General features: G+C 44.2%; 1 protein-coding gene across 4 annotated transcripts in view; it reads left to right on the top strand.

Moving 5' to 3' along the window:
- The window catches only part of ZNF382 (zinc finger protein 382), a 53,705-nt gene extending 38,462 nt beyond the window's left edge, over positions 1–15,243 (top strand). For all 4 annotated transcript variants that reach the window (XM_070398427.1, XM_070398426.1, XM_070398428.1 and 1 more), the window contains one exon: positions 13,103–15,243. In XM_070398427.1, coding sequence (XP_070254528.1) covers positions 13,103–14,523 — 1,421 coding nt within the window. In that variant the 3' untranslated portion in view covers positions 14,524–15,243. The remainder of the gene's footprint in view (positions 1–13,102) is intronic.
- Positions 15,244–20,179: the final 4,936 nt, after the last annotated feature.

Genomic DNA, 20,179 nt, shown 5'->3' with positions numbered 1-20,179 from the left:
TAATTGAAACACTATATCATCTCCAGCTCTGAGATCCCAGCCGGCTGAAAGCTGGTTTCTGGGTTTTTTTTTAACTTCTATATTTGTAACAATGTTTCAAACTGCCAGCTCAGAGGCCGGCAAGGCAGGCGGGGAACATTGGAGTCCTCCTTCACTGAAGCAAGCAAGCCTCATGTTCGCTTCCAGCTGCCTGTCTGCCGGTCGCCATCTTGGCTGCCAGTTAATTTGCATATCGCCCTGATTAGCCAATGGGAAGGGTAGCGGTCATAAGCTAATTACTATGTTTCTCTTTTATTAGATAGGATTGTTTTTATTGAAAAAAAATACACCAGTGCTTCTCATCTTTTTTTAAAAATATATTTTATTGATTTTTTACAGAGAGGAAGGGAGAGGGATAGAGTTAGAAACATGGATTAGAGAGAAACATCGATCAGCTGCCTCCTGCGCACCTCCTACTGGGAATGTGCCCACAACCAAGGTACATGCCCTTGACCGGAATCGAACTTGGGACCTTTTAGTCCGTAGGCCGATGCTCTATCCACAGAGCCAAACCGGTTAGGGCGCTTCTCATCTTTTTAAAAAAATATATTTTTATTGATTTCAGAGAGGAAGGGAGAGGGGGAGATAGAAACATCAATGATGAGAAAGAATCATTGATCGGCTGCCTCCTGCACGCCCCACACTGGGAATCGAGCTTGCAACCTGGGCATGTGCCCTTGACTGAATTGAACCCAGGATCCTTTGGTCTGCAGGCCGACACTCTGTCTACTGAGCCAAACTGGCTAGGGCCTTTGCATCTTTTTTAAAAAAATCTTTATCATTTCCCTAACGAGTCTTTTCAGAGATTTATACTCTAATTGCCACCAGCCCCATGACATTTTAATACCATAATCTATTTATGTTTCATTGCCCTTTGGAGGTCTAAGAATTTTCCCCATTTTTCCAAGAACTAGTTTTGCTCCCTAGGGAGTAATATCACCCCCATTGAGAAGGCATGAAATACCAAAGCAAAACTGATAGACCTGAAAGAGGCAGTATAATTATAGCTTGAGATATAAATACCCCTCCCTCAATAATTGACAGAATAAAGAGAAAGAAAATCAATAAGGCTATGGAAGGTTTGAAAATGCAATCAATTATGCCTAGTTAATCTTTATAGAATATATTGCATGGAACATTCAGTAAGATAAACCCTATATGCTGGGCCACAAAACAGTGTCAACAAATTAAAAAGAACTGAAATCAAAGAGCATGGTCTCTGCCCACAATAGAATTAATTTAAAAATAAAAAGATACTTCTAAGTCCCCAAAATATTTGGAAATTAATCACCACACTTCCAAAATAACTCATGAATCAAGAAATGTAAAACTAAATTTTTATCTGAATGACAAAACAACATATCAAAATTTTATGGATGCAAATAAACAGCATTTAAAAAATTATTCCATCAAATCACAGATTTAAACTCTCAGCCTAAGTAGCTAGAAAAAGAAAGGTAAATTAATCCCAAAAGGTAGGAAAAGAAAAATAATAAAAGACTAAAGCAGAAATCATGAAATACACAACAGAATAATAGAGAAAATGTGTGAAGCCAAAGCTGATTTATTGTTAATAAAATCAGTAAAGCACAAAAAAACAAAGACATATCACCAATATAAGAAATTAAAGTGGTTACATCACTTCAAATCCTACAGACATTAAAAGGATAATTAGGGAATATACAAACAATTTTATGTCAACAAATAGAGTAGGAGTGGACACTTCCCAACTTACTTTTATTTTTCATTGTTTACACTATTATAGATGACCCCCATTTTCCCTCACTTTGACCACCTCTGCCCAGTACCCACCACCCACTCCCCCTTGCCTTCACCACAGTATTGTCTGTGTACATGGGCTATGCATATATGTTCTTTGGCTTATCTCTTCATCTTCTTTCATCCAGTTTTCCCCACCCTACCTACCCTCTGACAGTTGTCAGTCTGTTCCATGAATCCATGCCTCTAGTTCTATTTGTTTGTCAGTTTATTATAGTCACTAGAGGCCCTGTGCACGAATTCGAGCATGGGTGGTCCCTCTGGGTGGCCTTCGGGGATGGGGCCTAAACCCGCAGTCCAAAGCTGCCTGCAGCTCCTATCTGCTGCTCCCGCTTATCCCTGCCCTGATTGGGAGAGGCTCACGCCACAGCAGCACTCACCAGCCGTGAGCACTGTGTCTGGTGCCCTCCTGAGGGGAGTGGCTTGTGAAATTGGGCCGAAACCAGCTCTCTGACATCCCCCAAGGGATCCTAAATTGCGAGAGGGCACAGGCCAGGCCGAGGGACCCCACTGGTGCAAGATCAGGGCCAGGGAGGGACAGCGGGAGGGCTCCAGGGCGTGTCTGGCCCCATCTCATCCAGTCCCCATCAGGGCCAATCAAGGCCAGCCAGCCAGGGAGGGATGCAGGAGGTTGGCCAGCCCGGGAGGGACTGCAGGAGGGCTCCAGGGCGTTTCAGGCCCATCTCTCTCAGTCCCGATCGGCCAGACCGCAGCAGCAAGCTAACCTACCAGTCGGTGCGTCTGTCCCCTGGTGGTCAATGCAAGTCATAGTGAGCGGTTGAGCAGCCTTAGCATATCATTAGCATATTATGCTTTGATTGGTTAAACAGTTGACCGGTCACTGGACGACCGGACACTTAGCATATTAGGCTTTTATTATATAGGATTAGATTCTACATATAAGTGAGATCATATGGTATTTGTCTTTCTCTGATTGGCTTGTTTCACTCAGCATAATAATCTCCAGGTCCATTCATGCTGTTGCAAAAGGTACGGATTCCTTCTGTTTTATAGTTAACTCATTTTATAAGGCCAGCATTATCCACAACCAAAGGCACAAATAGAAAACTATACACCAACATCTCTCATGAAACTAGATACAAAATCCTTAACAGATTATTTTAAAACTAAATCTAGCAATATTTAAAAAGGATAACACCTTCCCCAGCCAGTGTGGCTCCGTAGTTGAGCGTTAACCTATGAGCCAGCAGGCCACGGTTTGATTCCCGGTCAGGGCACATGCAGGAGGAAGCCGATCAATGATTCTCATTGATGTTTCTCTCTCTCTCTGTCTCCCTCTCCTTTCCTCTCTGAAATCAAAAAATAAAAAGTATAATACCTCATGACCAAAAAGTATTTATCCCAGGAAAACAATTTGACTTGGTATTCAAAAAGCAAACTGTATAATTCACCATGTAAAGGTGAAAAAAGCTCTAAAAGTAACTAGAGTCCTAGCTGGTTTGGCTCAGTGGATAGAATGTCGGCATGCAGACTGAAGGGTTGCTGGAGGCTAAGACCAGCAGGTCTCAGGAAGGCTGATGGATTTCATGATATTCAGCAGGGCTGAAAATCTGCATATTATTACCTGCTGCTGGCTGATCAGCTGTAGGCAATTTCCCTAACCTGATAATCTTTTACTGTTTACCAAACCTTACCTTTGATATGTGTGTTTGCTTTGCTAAAGGGCAAAATGTGTGAATAAAAAGCCTTGGGTCTGGACACTCAGAGAGCCCACTTCACTAGAGGGTGAGGCCTCCGCCTGGCTTTCCCCCATACATTCCAAATTTATTTTTCTTGTCTAGTCTCTTCATTTATGTCACAGCCCCTTCTCTAGATTCCTGAACCCTTGCTGCGAAAAGACTGCAGCAAAAGGTCCTAGGTTCGATTCCGGTCAAGGGCACGTACCTCAGTTGCAGGCTCCTGGCCCTGATCTGGGGCATGCTGGAGGCAACCAATCAATGTGTCTCACATTGGAGTTTCTCTCTGTTTCTCCCTCTCCCTTCCACTCTTCAAAAATTAATGGAAAAAAATATCCTTGGGTGAGGATTTTTAAAAAAGGTAACTAGAAATAAATAAAGGAGAAAGCCATGTAATCATGTCAGTAGATGCAGGAAAATAGTTAAATTCCATTCCTATCTACACTAATAAAAGAGAAACATGGTAATTAGCGTACGACCGCTACCCTTTTCATTGGCTAATCAGTGAGTATATGCAAATTAACTGTCAGCCAAGATGGCGGCTGGCAGCCAGGCAGCTGGAAGCGAACATGAGGCTTGCTTGCTGCGGACTCCAACGTTCCCCGCCTCACTTGCCGGCCTCTCAGCTGCAACTCTAAGAAACTATGTACTATGTTGCAAATAAGAAGCTAAACAAAACACCAGAAACCGGCTTTCATTCAGCTGGGCTTTAGCAACATTGTATCGATGTTTTCAGCAGCGAGGCCTCAGAGCTAAAGCTGGCCCAGAAAAAAAGAAAGAAGAAAACAAGGAGCGGTTGGAAGCTTCAGTCACTTGCTTCTGGAAAACAGCCCTCAGCCCCTCACCCAGACTGGCCAGGCACCCCAGTGGGGACCCCCACCCTGATCCAGGACACCCTTCAGGGCAAACCAGCCAGCCCCTACTCGTGCACCAGGCCTCTATTCTATATAGTAAAAGGGTAATATGCCTCCCGGCACTGGGATCAGCGGAGCAGCGAGGCTCCCGGCACCGGGATCAGCGTGACAGGGGGCAGCGCCCAAACCCCCTGATCGCCCTGCGGCTCTGTGTGTGACAGGGGGCGGGGCCACAACCTCCCTATCTGCCCTGCTCCGTGCCTGATAGGGGGGAGCTCCCCAATCCCCTGATAGGCCCTGCTCTGTGTGTGACAGGGTGCGGCGCCCCAATGCCCCCCCCCCCCCCCGCCACGGGCCTTGCTCTGTGTGTGACAGGGTAGAGCCATAACCTCCCCATTGGCCCTGCCCTGAGTGTGACAGGGTGCAGCGCCCCAACCCCCTGATCTGCCCTGCTCTGTGCGTGACAGGGGGTGGTGCCCCAAACCCCTGATCGACCCTGCTCTGTGTGTGAAAGGGTACGGAGCCCCAACTCCCCTATCGGGGCCCTACTCTGTGAGTGACAGCGGGGAGCTCCTCAACTCCCCTATCGGGGCCCTACTCTGTGAGTGACAGCGGGGAGCTCCTCAACCCCCTGATAGGCCCTGCTCTGTGCGTGACAGGGTATGGAGCCCCAACACCCCTGATGGGCCCTGCTCTGTGCGTGACAGGGGGTGGTGCCCCAACCCCCCAATCGGCCTTACCATGAGCGTGACGGAGGGTGGCATCGCAACCTCCCGATCTGCCCTGCTTTGTGCATGACGGGCCGGCACCCCAACTCCCCAATCGGCCCTGCTCTGAGCCTGACCAGGGGCTGCACCTAGGGATTGGGCCTGCCCTCTGCCACCTGGAAGCAGGCCTAAGCCAGCAGGTCGTTATCTCCCAAGGGGTCCCAGACTGCGAGAGGGCACAGGCCGGGCTGGGGGACCCCCCCCCCCCACCCCCGCTGAGTGCACAAATTTTTGTGCACTGGGCCTCTATTTTATTATAAAAACTTAGAGCAGATTAGCAACCTCATAAAGGATATTTTTGGAAAACTTATAGCTACCAATACACTCAGTGGTGAAAACCTGAATGCTTTTCTTCTATGATCAAAAACAAAGAAGGAATGCCCACTGAACTGGAAGAATCAAGATGGTGGCATAGGTAAACACCGGGGATTACTGCCTCGAACAACCACTTCAAAAATACAACTAAAAGACGGAACGGACATCACCCAGAACCACAGGAAGGCTGGCTGAGTAGAGATTCTACAACTAGAAGAAAAGAGAAATCCATACCGAGACTCAGAGGAGGCGCAGTGCGGAGGTGAAATACTAAAGTGCGGAGGTGCATGTGGAGCGGGCCAGCGGCGGAGGGCAAGGTTGTTGTTTTCATCGGGAGGGAGTTTCAGACTCTGAGTTCCAGATCCGGGCAAGTCTCTAGGGACCCAGACTCAAACGGGAGAAGCGGGAAGGCAGCTTTCTCTCCGAGGTTTGCAGCGGTTGCAGAGCTGCTGGGGACAGAACTGAGAGCAGCCATAACTGCTCGCTCTGCCTGCCCTGTAGATCCCCTGGGACCCGCCCCGCCCAATCCCTGCACAGAGGCATTTGCCGGATAGCCTCAGGCAAAGGCTAGATTAGCACCGCCCTAGAGATTCAGCACAGAAGCTCTCCCTCTGCAGACACAGCTGACTCTCATAGCCAGTTAGCCTGGAGGTCAATTCACCCCTAGTATTGCCGACAACAATTAAGGCTTAACTACAACAAGACTGCGCACAAAGACCACAAGGGGGTGCACCAAGAAAGCATAAAAAATGCGGAGACAAAAAAACATGACAGAAATGGAGGATATGGAGCTAAAAAACGCACTTTTGAGGGCTTTCAATAATTTGCTAGAAACTGCCGATAAACTTGATGAGAGCCTCAAGAAATCTAGTGTTGTGATAAAGAACCAACTAGAAATTAAGCATACACTGACTGAAATAAAGAATATTATACAGACACCCAACAGCAGACCAGAGGAGCGCAAGAATCAAGTCAAAGATTTGAAATGCGAAGAAGCAAAAAACACCCAACTGGAAAAGCAAAATGAAAAAAGAATCCGAAAATATGAAGATAGTATAAGGAGCCTCTGGGACAGTTTCAAACGCACCAACATCAGAATTATAGGGGTACCAGAAGATGAGAGACAGCAAGATATTGAAAACCTATTTGAAGAAATAATGACAGAAAACTTCCCCCACCTGGTGAAAGAAATGGACTTACAGGTCCAAGAAGCGCAGAGAACCCCAAACAAAAGGAATCCAAAGAGGACCACACCAAGACACATCATCATTAAAATGCCAAGAGCAAAAGACAAAGAGACAATCTTAAAAGCAGCAAGAGAAAGAGACTCAATTACCTACAAGGGAATACCCATATGACTGTCAGCTGATTTCTCAATAGAAACTTTGCAGGCCAGAAGGGAATGGCAAGAAATATTCAAAGTGATGAATACCAAGAACCTACAACCAAGATTACTTTATCCAGCAAAGCTATCATTCAGAATTGAAGTTCAGATAAAGAGCTTCACAGAAAAGGAAAAGCTAAAGGAGTTCATCACCACTAAACCAGTATTATAGGAAATGCTGAAAGGTATTCTTTAAGAAGAGGAAGAAGAAGAAAAAGGTAAAGATACAAATTATGAACAACAAACATGCATCTATCAACAAATGAATCTAAGAATCAAGTGAATAAATAACCTGATGTACAGAATGAACTGGTGATTATAATAGAATCAGGGACATAGAAAGGGAATAGACTGACTATTCTTGGGGGGAAAAGGGGTGTGGGAGATGCGGGAAGTGACTGGACTAAAATCATGCACCTATGGATGAACACAGTGGGTGGGGAGTGAGGGTGGAGGGTGGGGTGGGAGCTGGAAGGAGGGGAGTTATGGGGGGAAAAAAGAGGAACAAATGTAATAATCTGAACAATAAAGATTTTAAAAAAAAGATACAAATTATGAACAACAAACATGCATCTATCAACAAGTGAATCTAAGAATCAAGTGAATAAATAATCTGATGTACAGAATGAACTGGTGATTATAATGAATCAGGGACATAGAAAGGGAATGGACTGACTATTCTTGGGGGGGGCGGGAAGGGGAGTGGGAGATCTGGGAAGAGACTAGACAAAAATCGTGCACCTATGGATGAGGACAGTGGGTGGGGAGTGAGGGCGGAGGGTGGGGCGGGAACTGGGAGGAGGGGAGTTATTGCGGGGGGGAGAGGAACAAATGCAATCTGAACAATAAAGATTTAATTAAAAAAAAAAAGAAAGAATGCCCACTATCACCACTTCTATTAAACACTGAATTGGACACAAATCACTTCATGTTTTTGTATCCATTCAGCTACCCTACACCTTTCGATTGGAGCATTTAATGCATTTACATTTAGGGTTATTATTGAGAGATACTTATTTATAGTCATCTTAATTCTGTATGGCTAGGTTTCTCTCTCTGTTTCTTCTTCTCAGCAATCCCTTACAGAAATCTCTTTAGCATTTCTTGTAATGCTGGCTTGGTGGTGATGAACTCCTTTAGCCTTTTTTGTCTGGGAAGCTCTTTATTTGACCATCTACTTTGAATGATAGCCTTGATGGATATAGTAATCTTGGTCTCAGATCCTTGCTTTTCATTATCTTGAGTACTTCATGCCTTCTGGCCTGTAGAGTTTCTGATGAGAAATCAGGTGTCAGCCTTATGGGAATGCCTTTGTAGGTAACGGGTTTTATTTCTTGCTGCCTTTAAAATTCTCTCTTTGTTTTTAATTTTTGGCATTTTAATTATGATGTGTCTGGGCATGGGTCTGTTTGGGTTCTTGTTTGGGGTTGTCTGTGCCTCCTGAACTTGTGTGACTTTTTCCTTTACCAGGTTAAGGAATTTTTCTGCCATTATTTCTTCAAACACCTTCTCTATTCCTTTCTCCCTTTCTGCCTCTTCTGGCACACCTACTATTCTAAAATTGTTGTTTCACATTGTCCCACAGTTTCATTAAAGTGTCCTCCTGTTTTTTACTTTTTTCTTCTTTTTGTTCTCTGATTGAGTGATATTTTCAACTGTCTTCTAATTCACTGATTTGCTCCTCAGCTTCCCCTAATCTGCTATGTATTCTTTCCAATGTGTTCTTTATTTGTTATCTCATTCTTTTATCTCAGTCTGTTCTTTTTTCATAGTTACTATATCTTTTTTCATGCTGTTGAGCATTTTTACAATTAATACTGTGAACTCTGTTTCAGATAAATTTCTTATCTCTGCTTCATTTATCTCTTCTTCTGGAGAATTCACTAGGTCTTTCATTTGGGGGTTGTTCCTTTGTTTCCTCATTTTGGTTGTCTGGGTTTGTGACTATGTTTTAGGTAGATCCTCTATACCTCTCAATCTCTAGTGCAGGACAATGTTAAAGGCTGTTATATATATAATAGAGGCCCGGTGCACAAAAATTTGCACTCTGGGGGGAGAAGGGGTCCCTCAGCCCGGCTTGTGCCCTATCGCAGTCTGGGACCCCTCAGGAGATAACGACCTGCTGGCTTAGGCCCGCTCCCGGGTGGCAGAGGGCAGGCCCAATCCCTAGGTGCAGCCCCTGGTCAGGCTCAGAGCAGGGCCGATTGGGGAGTTGGGGTGCCGCCCCCTGTCATGCACAGAGCAGGGTGGATCGGGAGGTTGTGATGCCACCCCTAGTCACGCTCAGGGTAGGGCCGATTGGGGGGTTGGGGCACCGCCCCCTGTCACACTCAAGGCAGGGTTGATGGGGAGGTTGCAGCGCCACCCCCTGTCATGCACAGAGCAGGGCCAATCAGGGGGTTGGGGCGCTGCCCTCTATCACCCACAGAGCAGGGCCGATCAGGGGGTTGGGGTGCCACCACTGTCACACTCAGGGCAGGGCCGATGGGGAGGTTATGGCTCTACCCCATCACACACAGAGCAGGGCCCGTGGGGGGGGGGGGGGAGATCGGAGTGCCACACCCCATCACACACAGAGCAGGGCCGATCAGGTGGTTGGGGCACCGCACCCTGTCACACACAGAGCAGGGCCGATCAAGGGGTTGGGGCGCTGCACCCTGTCACACACAGAGCTGCAGGGTGATCAGGGGTTTGGGGAGCTCCCCCCTATTAGGCACAGAGCAGGGCTGATCAGGGGGTTGGGGCACCTTCCCCTGTCACAAACATAGCAGGGCGGATAGGGAGGTTGTGGCCCTGCCCCCTGTCACACACAGAGCCGCAGGGCAATCAGGGGGTTTGGGCGCTGCCCCCTGTCATGCTGATCCTGGTGCCGGGAGGTATATTACCCTTTTACTATATAGAATAGAGGCCTGGTGCACGGGTGGGGGCCGGCTGGTTTGCCCTGAAGGGTGTCCTGGATCAGGGTGGGGGTCTCCACTGGGGTGCCTGGCCAGCCTGTATGAGGGGATGATGGCTTTTGCATCTGGTCACACCCCCTTCAGGGTGGGGGTCCCCACTGGGGTGCCTGGCCAGTCTGGGTGAGGGGCTGAGGGCCGTTTTCAGGCTGGCGGGTGACTGAAGCTCCCAAGTGCTCCTTTTTTTCTTTTTTTTTTTTATTCTGGTCCAGCTTTAGCTCTGAGGCTCGGCTCCAGCTATGAGACCTCTGCTGCTGAAAGCAGGTTTCTGGCCTTTGTTTACCTTCTGTATTTGAAACAATGTTGCAGTCCTGCTGGCTGAAGCCTGGCTGACTGAAAAGAGGTTTCTGGGGTTTTGTTTAGCTTCTATATTTGTTACAATGTTTCTTAGAGAGCAGCTGAGAGGCCGGCAAGGCAGGCGGGGAACCTGGCTTCCTCCATCACTGAAGCAAGCAAGCCTCCCTGTTCAAGTCAGCTGCCTGGCTGCCGGCCGCCATCTTGGCTGGCAGTTAATTTTCATAAGGATATGCTGATTAGCCAATTTGAAGGGTAGCGGCCGTATGGCTAATTACCATGTTTCTCTTTTATTAGATAGGATTATTAATTTCAGAGAGGAAGGAAGAGGGAGAGAGAGATAGAAACATCAATGATGAGAGAGAATCATTGATCAGCTGCTTCCTGCACGCCCCACACTGGGGATCGAGCCCGCAACCAGGGCACATGCTTGTGACCAGAATTGAACCTGGGACCCTTCAGTCTGCAGGCCAACGCTCTATCCACCGAGCCAAACAGGCTAGGGCAGGGCTATTTCTTACAAATTGAATCAGGCAAAGACTCAAAACCTCCAGAGACTACCTCTGTCTACAGACTAACAGGATTCTGACTTGAATTGCCCCAGGCAATTGTCCTCAGGTGTGGTGAGAGTTTTTTTCAACAGGGTGGGGCAGTTGCTTCTGCCTGGAGGCTTGTTGTTATTTTTAATCTCTTAAGTGGCCTCAGGGCAAAGTGTTTTCCAATAGGGTGTGTCCACTGTCTTCCCCCCAGGCAAGGCAAATGTCTATGTGGGAAATATGTCCTCCACTGTGTGAGGGAATGACTCAGCCCAGGAAACTTGGGGTGTCTGCCTTTTGAGTTTTATCCCCCTAAGTCCCCAGCCCTGGGTTCTGCTCTCACAGCCCCAGTCCACTTCACACTCCCTCTGCCAGAGCACAAAGTGGGTGGCTTCACAGGGAATTTTTGTGTGTTGGCCCTTCAAGAGGGTGCTTGAACTTTCAGCTGCTACTCCCTGGCAGACAGCACCCCACTGCTTTTCACAGCTAGATGCTATGTGGGTACCCTCCTCAGATTTGGTGCTCTCTGCTGGGGAGCCAAGATTGGGGATTAGATCCCAGAGTTCTCAGTGGCACCCCACCACAGCTGATATGTCTCTCTAGGACTTCAGTTGCCATCTGTGGGTGCCTGGCCAGCCCTTTGGCGCCTCCGCCCCTCCTACCAGTCTCTTTGCTGTCTCCACCTTCAGTCCTTGGGTATCAAGTTTCTATCCTGTGAGTTTTCTATTGATTTTTCAGGAAGCATTTCCATATTTCAGTTGTATTTCCAGCTTATTCCTAGGAGCATGTCTGTGCAGCATCCTCGTACTCTCCCGCCATTTTTAATCCTCAAAACATACTAGTAGTCTTTTTTAAATATAAAAAAATTTATTATTGAAAATGTTTCATATGTCTCCTTGTTCCCTCATTGAGACTGTTGGAATATTTCTTGAAATGGGTAGTCCAGACTATAATTATATTCTAATTTCAGACAAATTAGACATTGAAGGATAGAAAGAATATGTGAAGGCTTGGATAAATTGAGTAGTAGCATGTTCTTGAAGGTGATTAAGATTCTCAGGATGGCATTGTAACTCCTGTTACCAATACAGATTAGTTTTACATGTTCTAGGACTACACATAGTGGAATTGTGCAATATTTACTCTTTTGCATAAAGCTTTCACTCTGAAAAATGTTTTAGCTTCATCCCTTTGTCATCAGTAGGTTTTCTCCCCCTTTTTTATTGCTGAGTAGTATTACCTTGTATAATTACATGACACAATATTGCCTGTTTACCTTTTCATAGATAATTGGGCTGTTTCCAGTTTAGGGCTATTGTAAATAAGGTACAAATTATGGGTAAGATAAACCCATCTTTAAAATTGCTCCACCAGATGTGGGTTGTAGTAAGATAACAGTAGTAAAATTTGCCAAGAATTTATAAGAAAAACTAGAGGCCTGATGCACAAAATTCGTGTAAGAGTAGGCCCTCGCAGCCCCTGCTGCCTCGTGGCCCTGCGGCCCTGCCCCCCAATCACTGGTCGTTCCGGCAGGTCATTGTGGAAGGTCATTCTGCCGTCGGTCAAATTAGCATATTAGCTCTTTATTATATAGGATAATAAGATAAGGTCAATGAATGCTATACACATATACTGAAGAATCTAGTCCTTCACAGTCCCAATAGGGAATAGCAGAGTTTAAGGCATGTTACTGCATTGGGAGGAAAACTTGAACCCATCTTTCTCTAACACTGAAAAAGTACTTCAGCAAATTGAAAGGAGGGACAATTAGAATTGATGATCAGTAGAATTTAGTTATTGACCCTCCCCCTGGAAGAATAAATAGATATAGCAGCAATCAGTGCTTATGTTCATTTGAAAGTATACTTTGTCCTCTGGTTTATTTTATAATTCCTAATGAAATGTTTTTCTAATTCTTCCCTTTCAAGAGAAAATAAATCAGTTATATGGAGAGCTAGGGCCTAGATATAGATTAGTGCTTCTTTCAAAATAATGAAATGAGTGCTTGATAAAGTTCATTTGCTATAGATAACAAATGACACCTTTATAACACCTTTTTAGGCATGAGGAAATAAGTATATACACTTTCATCTCCACCTGAACAGTTTTGCTTGTTTACTGGTTAGTACTCTTGATAGGCTCACTCCATCATCTCTAAACCTGCCCATTCCAAGAATAATGCCACTTTCACCATCTTTTGCTTACTTGCCCTTGTATTAATTAGACCTGCTTGATGTAACTTATATTTACAATATGTCAAAGATATGAGTGTTCTTTGCTTATGCCAATTATTCTTCATTTTAACAGTATAGCAGGATTTGTGTTTAAGTTCCATGCATTTTGTCTACCAAGAGGTAGTTTATTTTGGCCTTTCTGTAGATCACAATAGTGAGACAGACAGTTGCACAATAGATTGTTTGTATATATGTCTAATTCATAACATTTATATCAAGACTTACACTGTTTATTGTATTCTTTTCTAGAAGAAGATGGGAAAGCTGAAGATGTTTTAATGAAGTTTAAACAATACCAAGATAGGCATTTTAGATCAGTTGTATTCATCAACCATGAAAGACTAATTAAGGAAAAAAATAATATTTGGGGGAAGACACTTACTGCAGGCAAGAACTGTATTATTTCAAAAACAACACTACATGAATATAAACCTGATGGAAAGGTTTTGAAAAATATTTCAGAATTAGTCATTAGAAATATAAGCCCTGTAAGAGAGAAGTTTGGTGAGGGTAATGGATGGGAGAAATCACTTCTCAATACAAAGCATGAGAAAATTCATACTGCAGAAAATCTCTATAAACAAACAGAAAGCAGTCTGAGTAATAAACAAGAGCTTATTAAACATCAGAAGGTTCAAACTCCAGAGCAATCATTTGAACATAATGAATGTGAAAATTCCTTCCTTATGAAAGAAATGTTATTTACACATACTAGAACTCATAGAGGAGAAAGACTCTTTGAATACAATAAAGATGGAACGCCTTTCATTGAAAAGTCAAATTCCAGTGTCCATCCACAAAATCTTATGGAGAAGAAGTCCCATGCATATAGCAAATATGGGAATTTCCTCTGCAGGAAGTCCATTTTTATTATACATCAGAGATCTGAAACAGAAGAGAAACCCTTTCATTGTTCTTATTGTGGGAATAGCTTTAGAAGGAAGTCATATCTCATTGAGCATCAGCGAATTCACACAGGTGAGAAACCTTATGTTTGTAGTCAATGTGGAAAAGCCTTCCGTCAAAAGACAGCCCTCACTCTTCATGAGAAAACACATGTAGAGGGGAAACCCTACATTTGTATGGATTGTGGGAAATCCTTCCGCCAGAAGGCAACCCTCACCAGGCATCACAAAATACATACAGGGGAGAAAGCCTATGATTGTACTCAGTGTGGAAGTGCTTTTAGAAAGAAGTCATACCTCATTGATCATCAGAGAACTCACACAGGAGAGAAACCATATCAATGTAATGAATGTGGAAAGGCATTTATCCAGAAGACAACCCTCACTGTACACCAAAGAACTCACACAGGAGAGAAACCCTATATTTGTAATGAATGTGGAAAGTCCTTCTGCCAAAAGACAACCCTCACTCTCCATCAAAGAATTCATACAGGGGAGAAACCCTATAGTTGTAATGAATGTGGGAAGTCCTTTCGCCAGAAGGCAATCCTCACTGTTCATCAGAGAATACATACAGGAGAGAAATCCAATCAATGTCCTCAGTGTGGGAAAGCCTTTAGTAGGAAGTCAAACCTCATTCGCCATCAGAAAACTCACATAGGAGAGAAACTGTATGAATGTAAAGAATGTGGTAAGTTCTTCAGTTGTAAGTCAAATCTCATTGTCCATCAGAAAACTCACAAGGTAGAAACCATTGGAATATAGTAAAGGATGTGACTCTTTTTTTAGTAAAAAACTTTTAAAGTCATAGTAAACCCAGTATATGATGTTGCTTGCAAATGTAATAATAGTCAACAGTTTAAGGTACATATTTACTTACTGTTTGCTAGCCTATAAAACATACACACAAAATAATTACTAGACAAATTAAATGACAAAAGTCATTGAAAATACAATCCCCAGTTTTCTGTTGTTACATTCATCAGATATAAAATTTCTCTGTCAAGTTGCTACACATATTTAAAATTACTTATTTTTAATTTCAATACCTACCTTGTGAACCAGTAATATACAGTTGGTATGTGAACCACACTGTGAACAAAAGACTTAAAAAGAAAGGAGGTGTGAATTGTATTTCTCATTGCAAATATGGAATAAAAACTGTTATCTCCTCAGAGTTAACCAAAGTTCTAACTTCTAACATTATAGTTTTTACTTATTGTTAACTTTTATATAAATTGGATTATATATCATGTATTTTTTCATATTTGGCTTTCATTCATTATTATGTCTCTAAAACTCATCATTAGCACCCTAACTGGTTTGGCTCAGTGGATGGAGCGTCAGCCTGAGGACCGAAGGGTCCCAGGTTCGATTCCAGTCAAGGGCATGTACCTTGGTTGTGGGCACATCCCTAGTGGGGGGTGTGCAGGAGGCAGCTGATTGATGTTTCTCTCTCATCAATGTTTCTGACTCTCTATCCCTCTCCCTTCCTCTCTGTAAAAAAAACAATAAAATATATTTTAAAAAACAAACAAAAAAACCTCATCATTAATGCATGTGGCAGAAATTCATGTATTTTTATTCTGTATAGAATTTCATTATTCATTATATAAGTATATCGCAACACATCCAATCTATTGGTGGACTTTTTCTTTGTTTACAGCTTAGGGTCATAATAAGTAATGCTTTTGTGAATATATTAGTCTTTAGATGTACATGTATTTATTTCCCTCATGTATATATTTAGGAGTGGAATTTCTGTGTCCTGAGGCATATCTACATTTAGTGGCTTTGGTAGATACTACCAAACAACTCAGCACTTTCACAGTATGAGATAATTTGTTCTGAAGAGAAAAAACTGAATATTATCAGTATGGTAATGGTTCAAATCAGAGAATTCATAGTAGAGGGACACTATGAATGTTGTGAAAACTGGGAATCTGAATATAATGCATGTACAAAGACTTTAACCATAGTCTAAATCTTAATATAACAGCAGACAAATGTAATAAATGTGAGATTACCTTTAGCCACAATAATGCCTTATATGAAATCAGCAAGTTATACTAGAGAAAGGGAGGCACCTAGCATCTTCTTTGCTCAACATTAGAGAATTCTAACTGGATAAAAACCCTATGAATAAAATGAAGGGTGTAGGGCATAATCTTTACCTATGGCCTATAACTTACTGGTCATATAAAAATGATGAATATGAAAGTTAGCCATAGCTCAAATCTTACACAATACCAGAAAGTTACATTAGATGAGAACTTTTCAAATGAAATTATTGTAAGAATGACTTTAGCCATATCTTACTCCTTATACAACAATTCATACTAAAGAGGAAATTTAAAAGGAGACCAGATGAGGCTTTTAACTCTTAACTCTGAGAAATGGAGTTTCCATCAAAGAAGTCCACCCATACTGAGAGCATAATGCTAGAGTCTTCGTGTAGTCACCCTGGTCATTAGCCCCAGCTAAGTTCCAAGTGATCACCCAACTCTTCAGATGACTGGAGCCCACTGGCACCCACCCGGAACCACATGACAGACCCCAATCAATAACTGCTCAGCCAAGGCTTTCTCAAATTCCTGACCTACAAAATGGTGACATCTTTTGAATTAAATTTGATATGTTTACTATTTACATATCTGGGGCACGCTACGGGACCCAGAGTCAAGTCCCCGCACACCTGCCGCATCTCAAAATCACATGAGACCCAGACCCAGCCCTAACCAGTTTGGCTCAGTGGATAGAGCGTCAGCCTGCAGACTCAAGGGTCCCAGGTTTGATTCTGGTCAAGGGCATGTACCTTGGTTGCGGCCACATCCCCAGTGGGGGCTGTGCAGGAGGCAGCTGATTGATGTTTCTCTCTCATCGATGTTTCTAACTCTCCCTCTCCCTTCATCTCTGTAAAAAATCAGTAAAATATATTTTTTTAAAAGCAACTTATCTAATAAAGAGGGAATGTGCAAATTGACCATCACACCGTAATGGTCAATATGGCTGCGCCCACAGTGGAGGCAGGGATTCCTTAACACAAGATGGCTGCACCCACAGCGGAGGCTGAGTTCCCGTAATGAGCCTTAATGAGCAATCAGCAGGGACCTGAGGCTGTGCCCCCCACCTGATGGGGCTTGACAGGAGACCTCAGGCCATGCCCCCTACCCCGGTGCCAGGCCGGGGGACCTGAAGCTGTGCCCCCTGCCATACATGGCTTGATGGCAGACCTCAGGCTGTGCCCCCCACCCATGGGGCTTGACGGAAGACCTCAAGGCACGCCCTCTGACCCAGCCCAGGCTGGGGGACCTGAGGCCATGCCCCCCACCTGGCAGGGCATGACAGGGATCTCAAGGTGTGCCCCCCAGCCCAGGCTGGGGGACCTCAGGCTGCCCTGCAGGGCTTGATGGGGGCCCTGAGGCTGTGCCCCCTGCCTGGTGGGGCTTGACAAGGGTGGGGCCAGCCGGGTCTGGATCTCACTCACTGGGGGTGGGGCTGGCTGTGTCTGGGTTTTGCGTGATTTTGAGTTGCCGTGGGTGTGCAGGGACTTGACTCTGGGTCCCATAGCGTGCCCCAGACTCTGACAGGTGGAAGATTTTCATATAAATTTTATTAATTTTCTTTCATCTCTTACACTTCTATTATAGAGAAAGGGCAAATAGCAATATTAAAATATTTCCTCTAATTAATCCCCTTTTAACGTGCACGAATTTTGTGCACCGGGCCACTAGTTATAAATAAATCAAAATGGAACTCTAAAATTGTTTGATCAACTTACAAGTAGGTAAGGAAAAAGAAAGAAGAAAAAGAAACAGAGGGAAGCAGCAAAGAACAAATAAAATGACCCTAACACAGTGGTCGGCAAACTCATTAGTCAACAGAACCAAATATCAACAGTACAACGATTGAAATTTCTTGTGAGAGCCAAATTTTTTAAACTTAAACTATATAGGCAGGTACATTGTTATTAACTTAATTAGGGTACTCCTAAGGCTTAGGAAGAGCCACACTCAAGGGGCCAAAGAGCCGCATGTGGCTTGAGAGCCGCAGTTTGCCGACCACGGCCCTAACATATCAATAATTATTTTAAATGTAAATGGTCTAAACCACCAGGTGAGAGGCAGAGATTGGCACAATAAATAAATAACATGACCCAATTACATGGTGACTATAAAAATGTCATGTCAAACATAATGATATAGGTATGTTGAAAGCAAAAATATATAAATAGTAAATGTAAATAGTAAAATATATAAATAGTAAATGTAATAAAAGAAAATAGAAATAGCTATAATATCAAATCAGACTTCAGAGTAAAGAAAATTAGTACCACCAATAGAACTTCAAAATACAAGAAGCAAAACCTGATTATAAGCTTAAAGGAGAAATATACAAATCAAAATTATATCTGGGGACTCAAATACCTTACTCCCAGCAATTGATGGAACTACCTGACTGACAATCAGCAGGGATATTGAAGAACTGAATGGGACCATCGACCAATAGGATGTTACCAGCATTTATGGAGCATGCCACCCAACAACAGTGAATACACAGTGTTTTGAGGTACACATTGAACATTTCTCAAATAGACCATATTCTAGGTCATGAAGCAAATTTTAAATTTAAAACAAACTCATATAAAGTATGTTCTTGTGATATATATAGTAAAGAACTTAACCTTAACCAAAGAGAGCTCTGGCTTTTGTATTCATCTCCAGGGAGGTGATCTCTACAGAGTCTTTGTTACCTGGAGACCACAGCCACCAGAGAGTCTAACAGTGGAATTTATGATGCTTTGAGCCATGTGACATCAATTCTCCTCTAAAGAGACTAGAGACTAAGGTATCAGTTCTACCTCCTGGGAGGTTGGACACTAAAAGTCAGCCGGCAACCAGGAGCCACAATAAAAGTTCTTGACATCAGGGCTCAGGTGAGCTTCCATATTTGGCAATACTCCATGCATATTGTTATGCATGTTGATAGGAAAAGTTAACAATGTTTATGATTCTGGGGTTAAAGGAATACTGGAGGTTCTGTGTTTAGAACCTTCCTGGGCTCTGCCCTATGTACTTCTTCCCTTGGCTGATTTTAATGTGTATCTTTTTGCTGTATTAAATTGTGAATATGATAGCTTTCAGTGAGGTCTATGAGTCTTTCTAGTGCAGTGATGGTGAACCTTTTGAGCTCAGCGTGTCAGCATTTTGAAAAACCCTAACTTAACTCTGGTGCCGTGTCACATATAGAAAATTTTTGATATTTGCAACCATAGTAAAACAAAGACATATTTTTGATATTTATTTTATATATTAAATGCCATTTAACAAAGAAAAATCAACCAAAAAAAAATGAGTTCGCGTGTCACCTCTGACACGCGTGTCATAGGTTCGCCATCACTGTTCTAGTGAATTATTAAACCTAAGGGTGGTATTGGAAACTCCTGAAATTGCAGTTGGTGTCAGAAATAAGGGAAGACTTTTGTGGACTGTGCCATAACATGAGACAATAATGGAATCAAACTATGAATCAATAAAAGAAAAGCAACAGGAAAATCTCCAAACACTTCCAGATAACATATTTCTAAATAATCCATGAATGAAAGAGAAAGCCTAAAATTTTTTTTAAGATTACAAGGATATATACATACATTATATATATACTAGAGGCCCGGTGCACAAAAATTTGTGCACTTGGGGGGGCAGAGGGGGGGTCCCTCAGCCCGGCCTGTGCCCTCTCGCAGTCTGGGACCCCTTGGGAGATAACAACCTGCTGGCTTAGGCCTGCTCCTGGGTGGCAGAGGGCAAGCCCAATCCCTAGGTGCAGCCCCTGGTCTGGCTCAGAGCAGGGCTGATTGGGGAGTTGGGGCGCTGCCCCCTGTCATGCACAGAGCAGGGCGGATCAGGAGGTTGCGATGCCACCCTCAGTCATGCTCAGGGTAGGGCTGATTGGGGGGTTGGGGCACTGCCCCCTATCACACTCAAGGGAGGGTCAATGGGGAGGTTGCGGCACCACCCCCTGTGATGCACAGAGCAGGGCCAATCAGGGGGTTGGGGCGCTGCCCCCTGTCACTCACAGAGCAGGGCCCATCAGGGGGGTTGGGGCTCCGTACCCTGTCACACACAGAGCAGGGCCGATTAGGGGGTTGAGGAGCTCCCCCCTGTCACTCACAGAGTAGGGCCGATAGGGGAGTTGGGGCACTGCCCCCTGTCACACACAGAGCAGGGTGGATCAGGGGGTTGGGGCGCTGCACCCTGTCACACTCAGGGCAGGGCCAATGGGGAGGTTATGGCTCTACCCTGTCACACACAGAGCAAGGCCCGTGGAGGGAGGTTGGGGCAGCACCCTCTATCACCCACAGAGCAGGGCCGATCAGGGGGATGGGGCGCCACCGCTGTCACACTTGGGGCAGGGCCGATGG

Source organism: Myotis yumanensis, unplaced genomic scaffold, assembly GCF_028538775.1.
Source record: "Myotis yumanensis isolate MYYU_CA2020_CCGP unplaced genomic scaffold, mMyoYum1.0.hap1 SCAF_18, whole genome shotgun sequence".
In the NCBI taxonomy this organism is placed as follows: Eukaryota; Metazoa; Chordata; class Mammalia; order Chiroptera; family Vespertilionidae; genus Myotis; species Myotis yumanensis.
The sequence above is the reverse complement of the archived record's forward strand: the minus strand, read 5'-3'. Positions and strand labels throughout refer to the sequence as shown.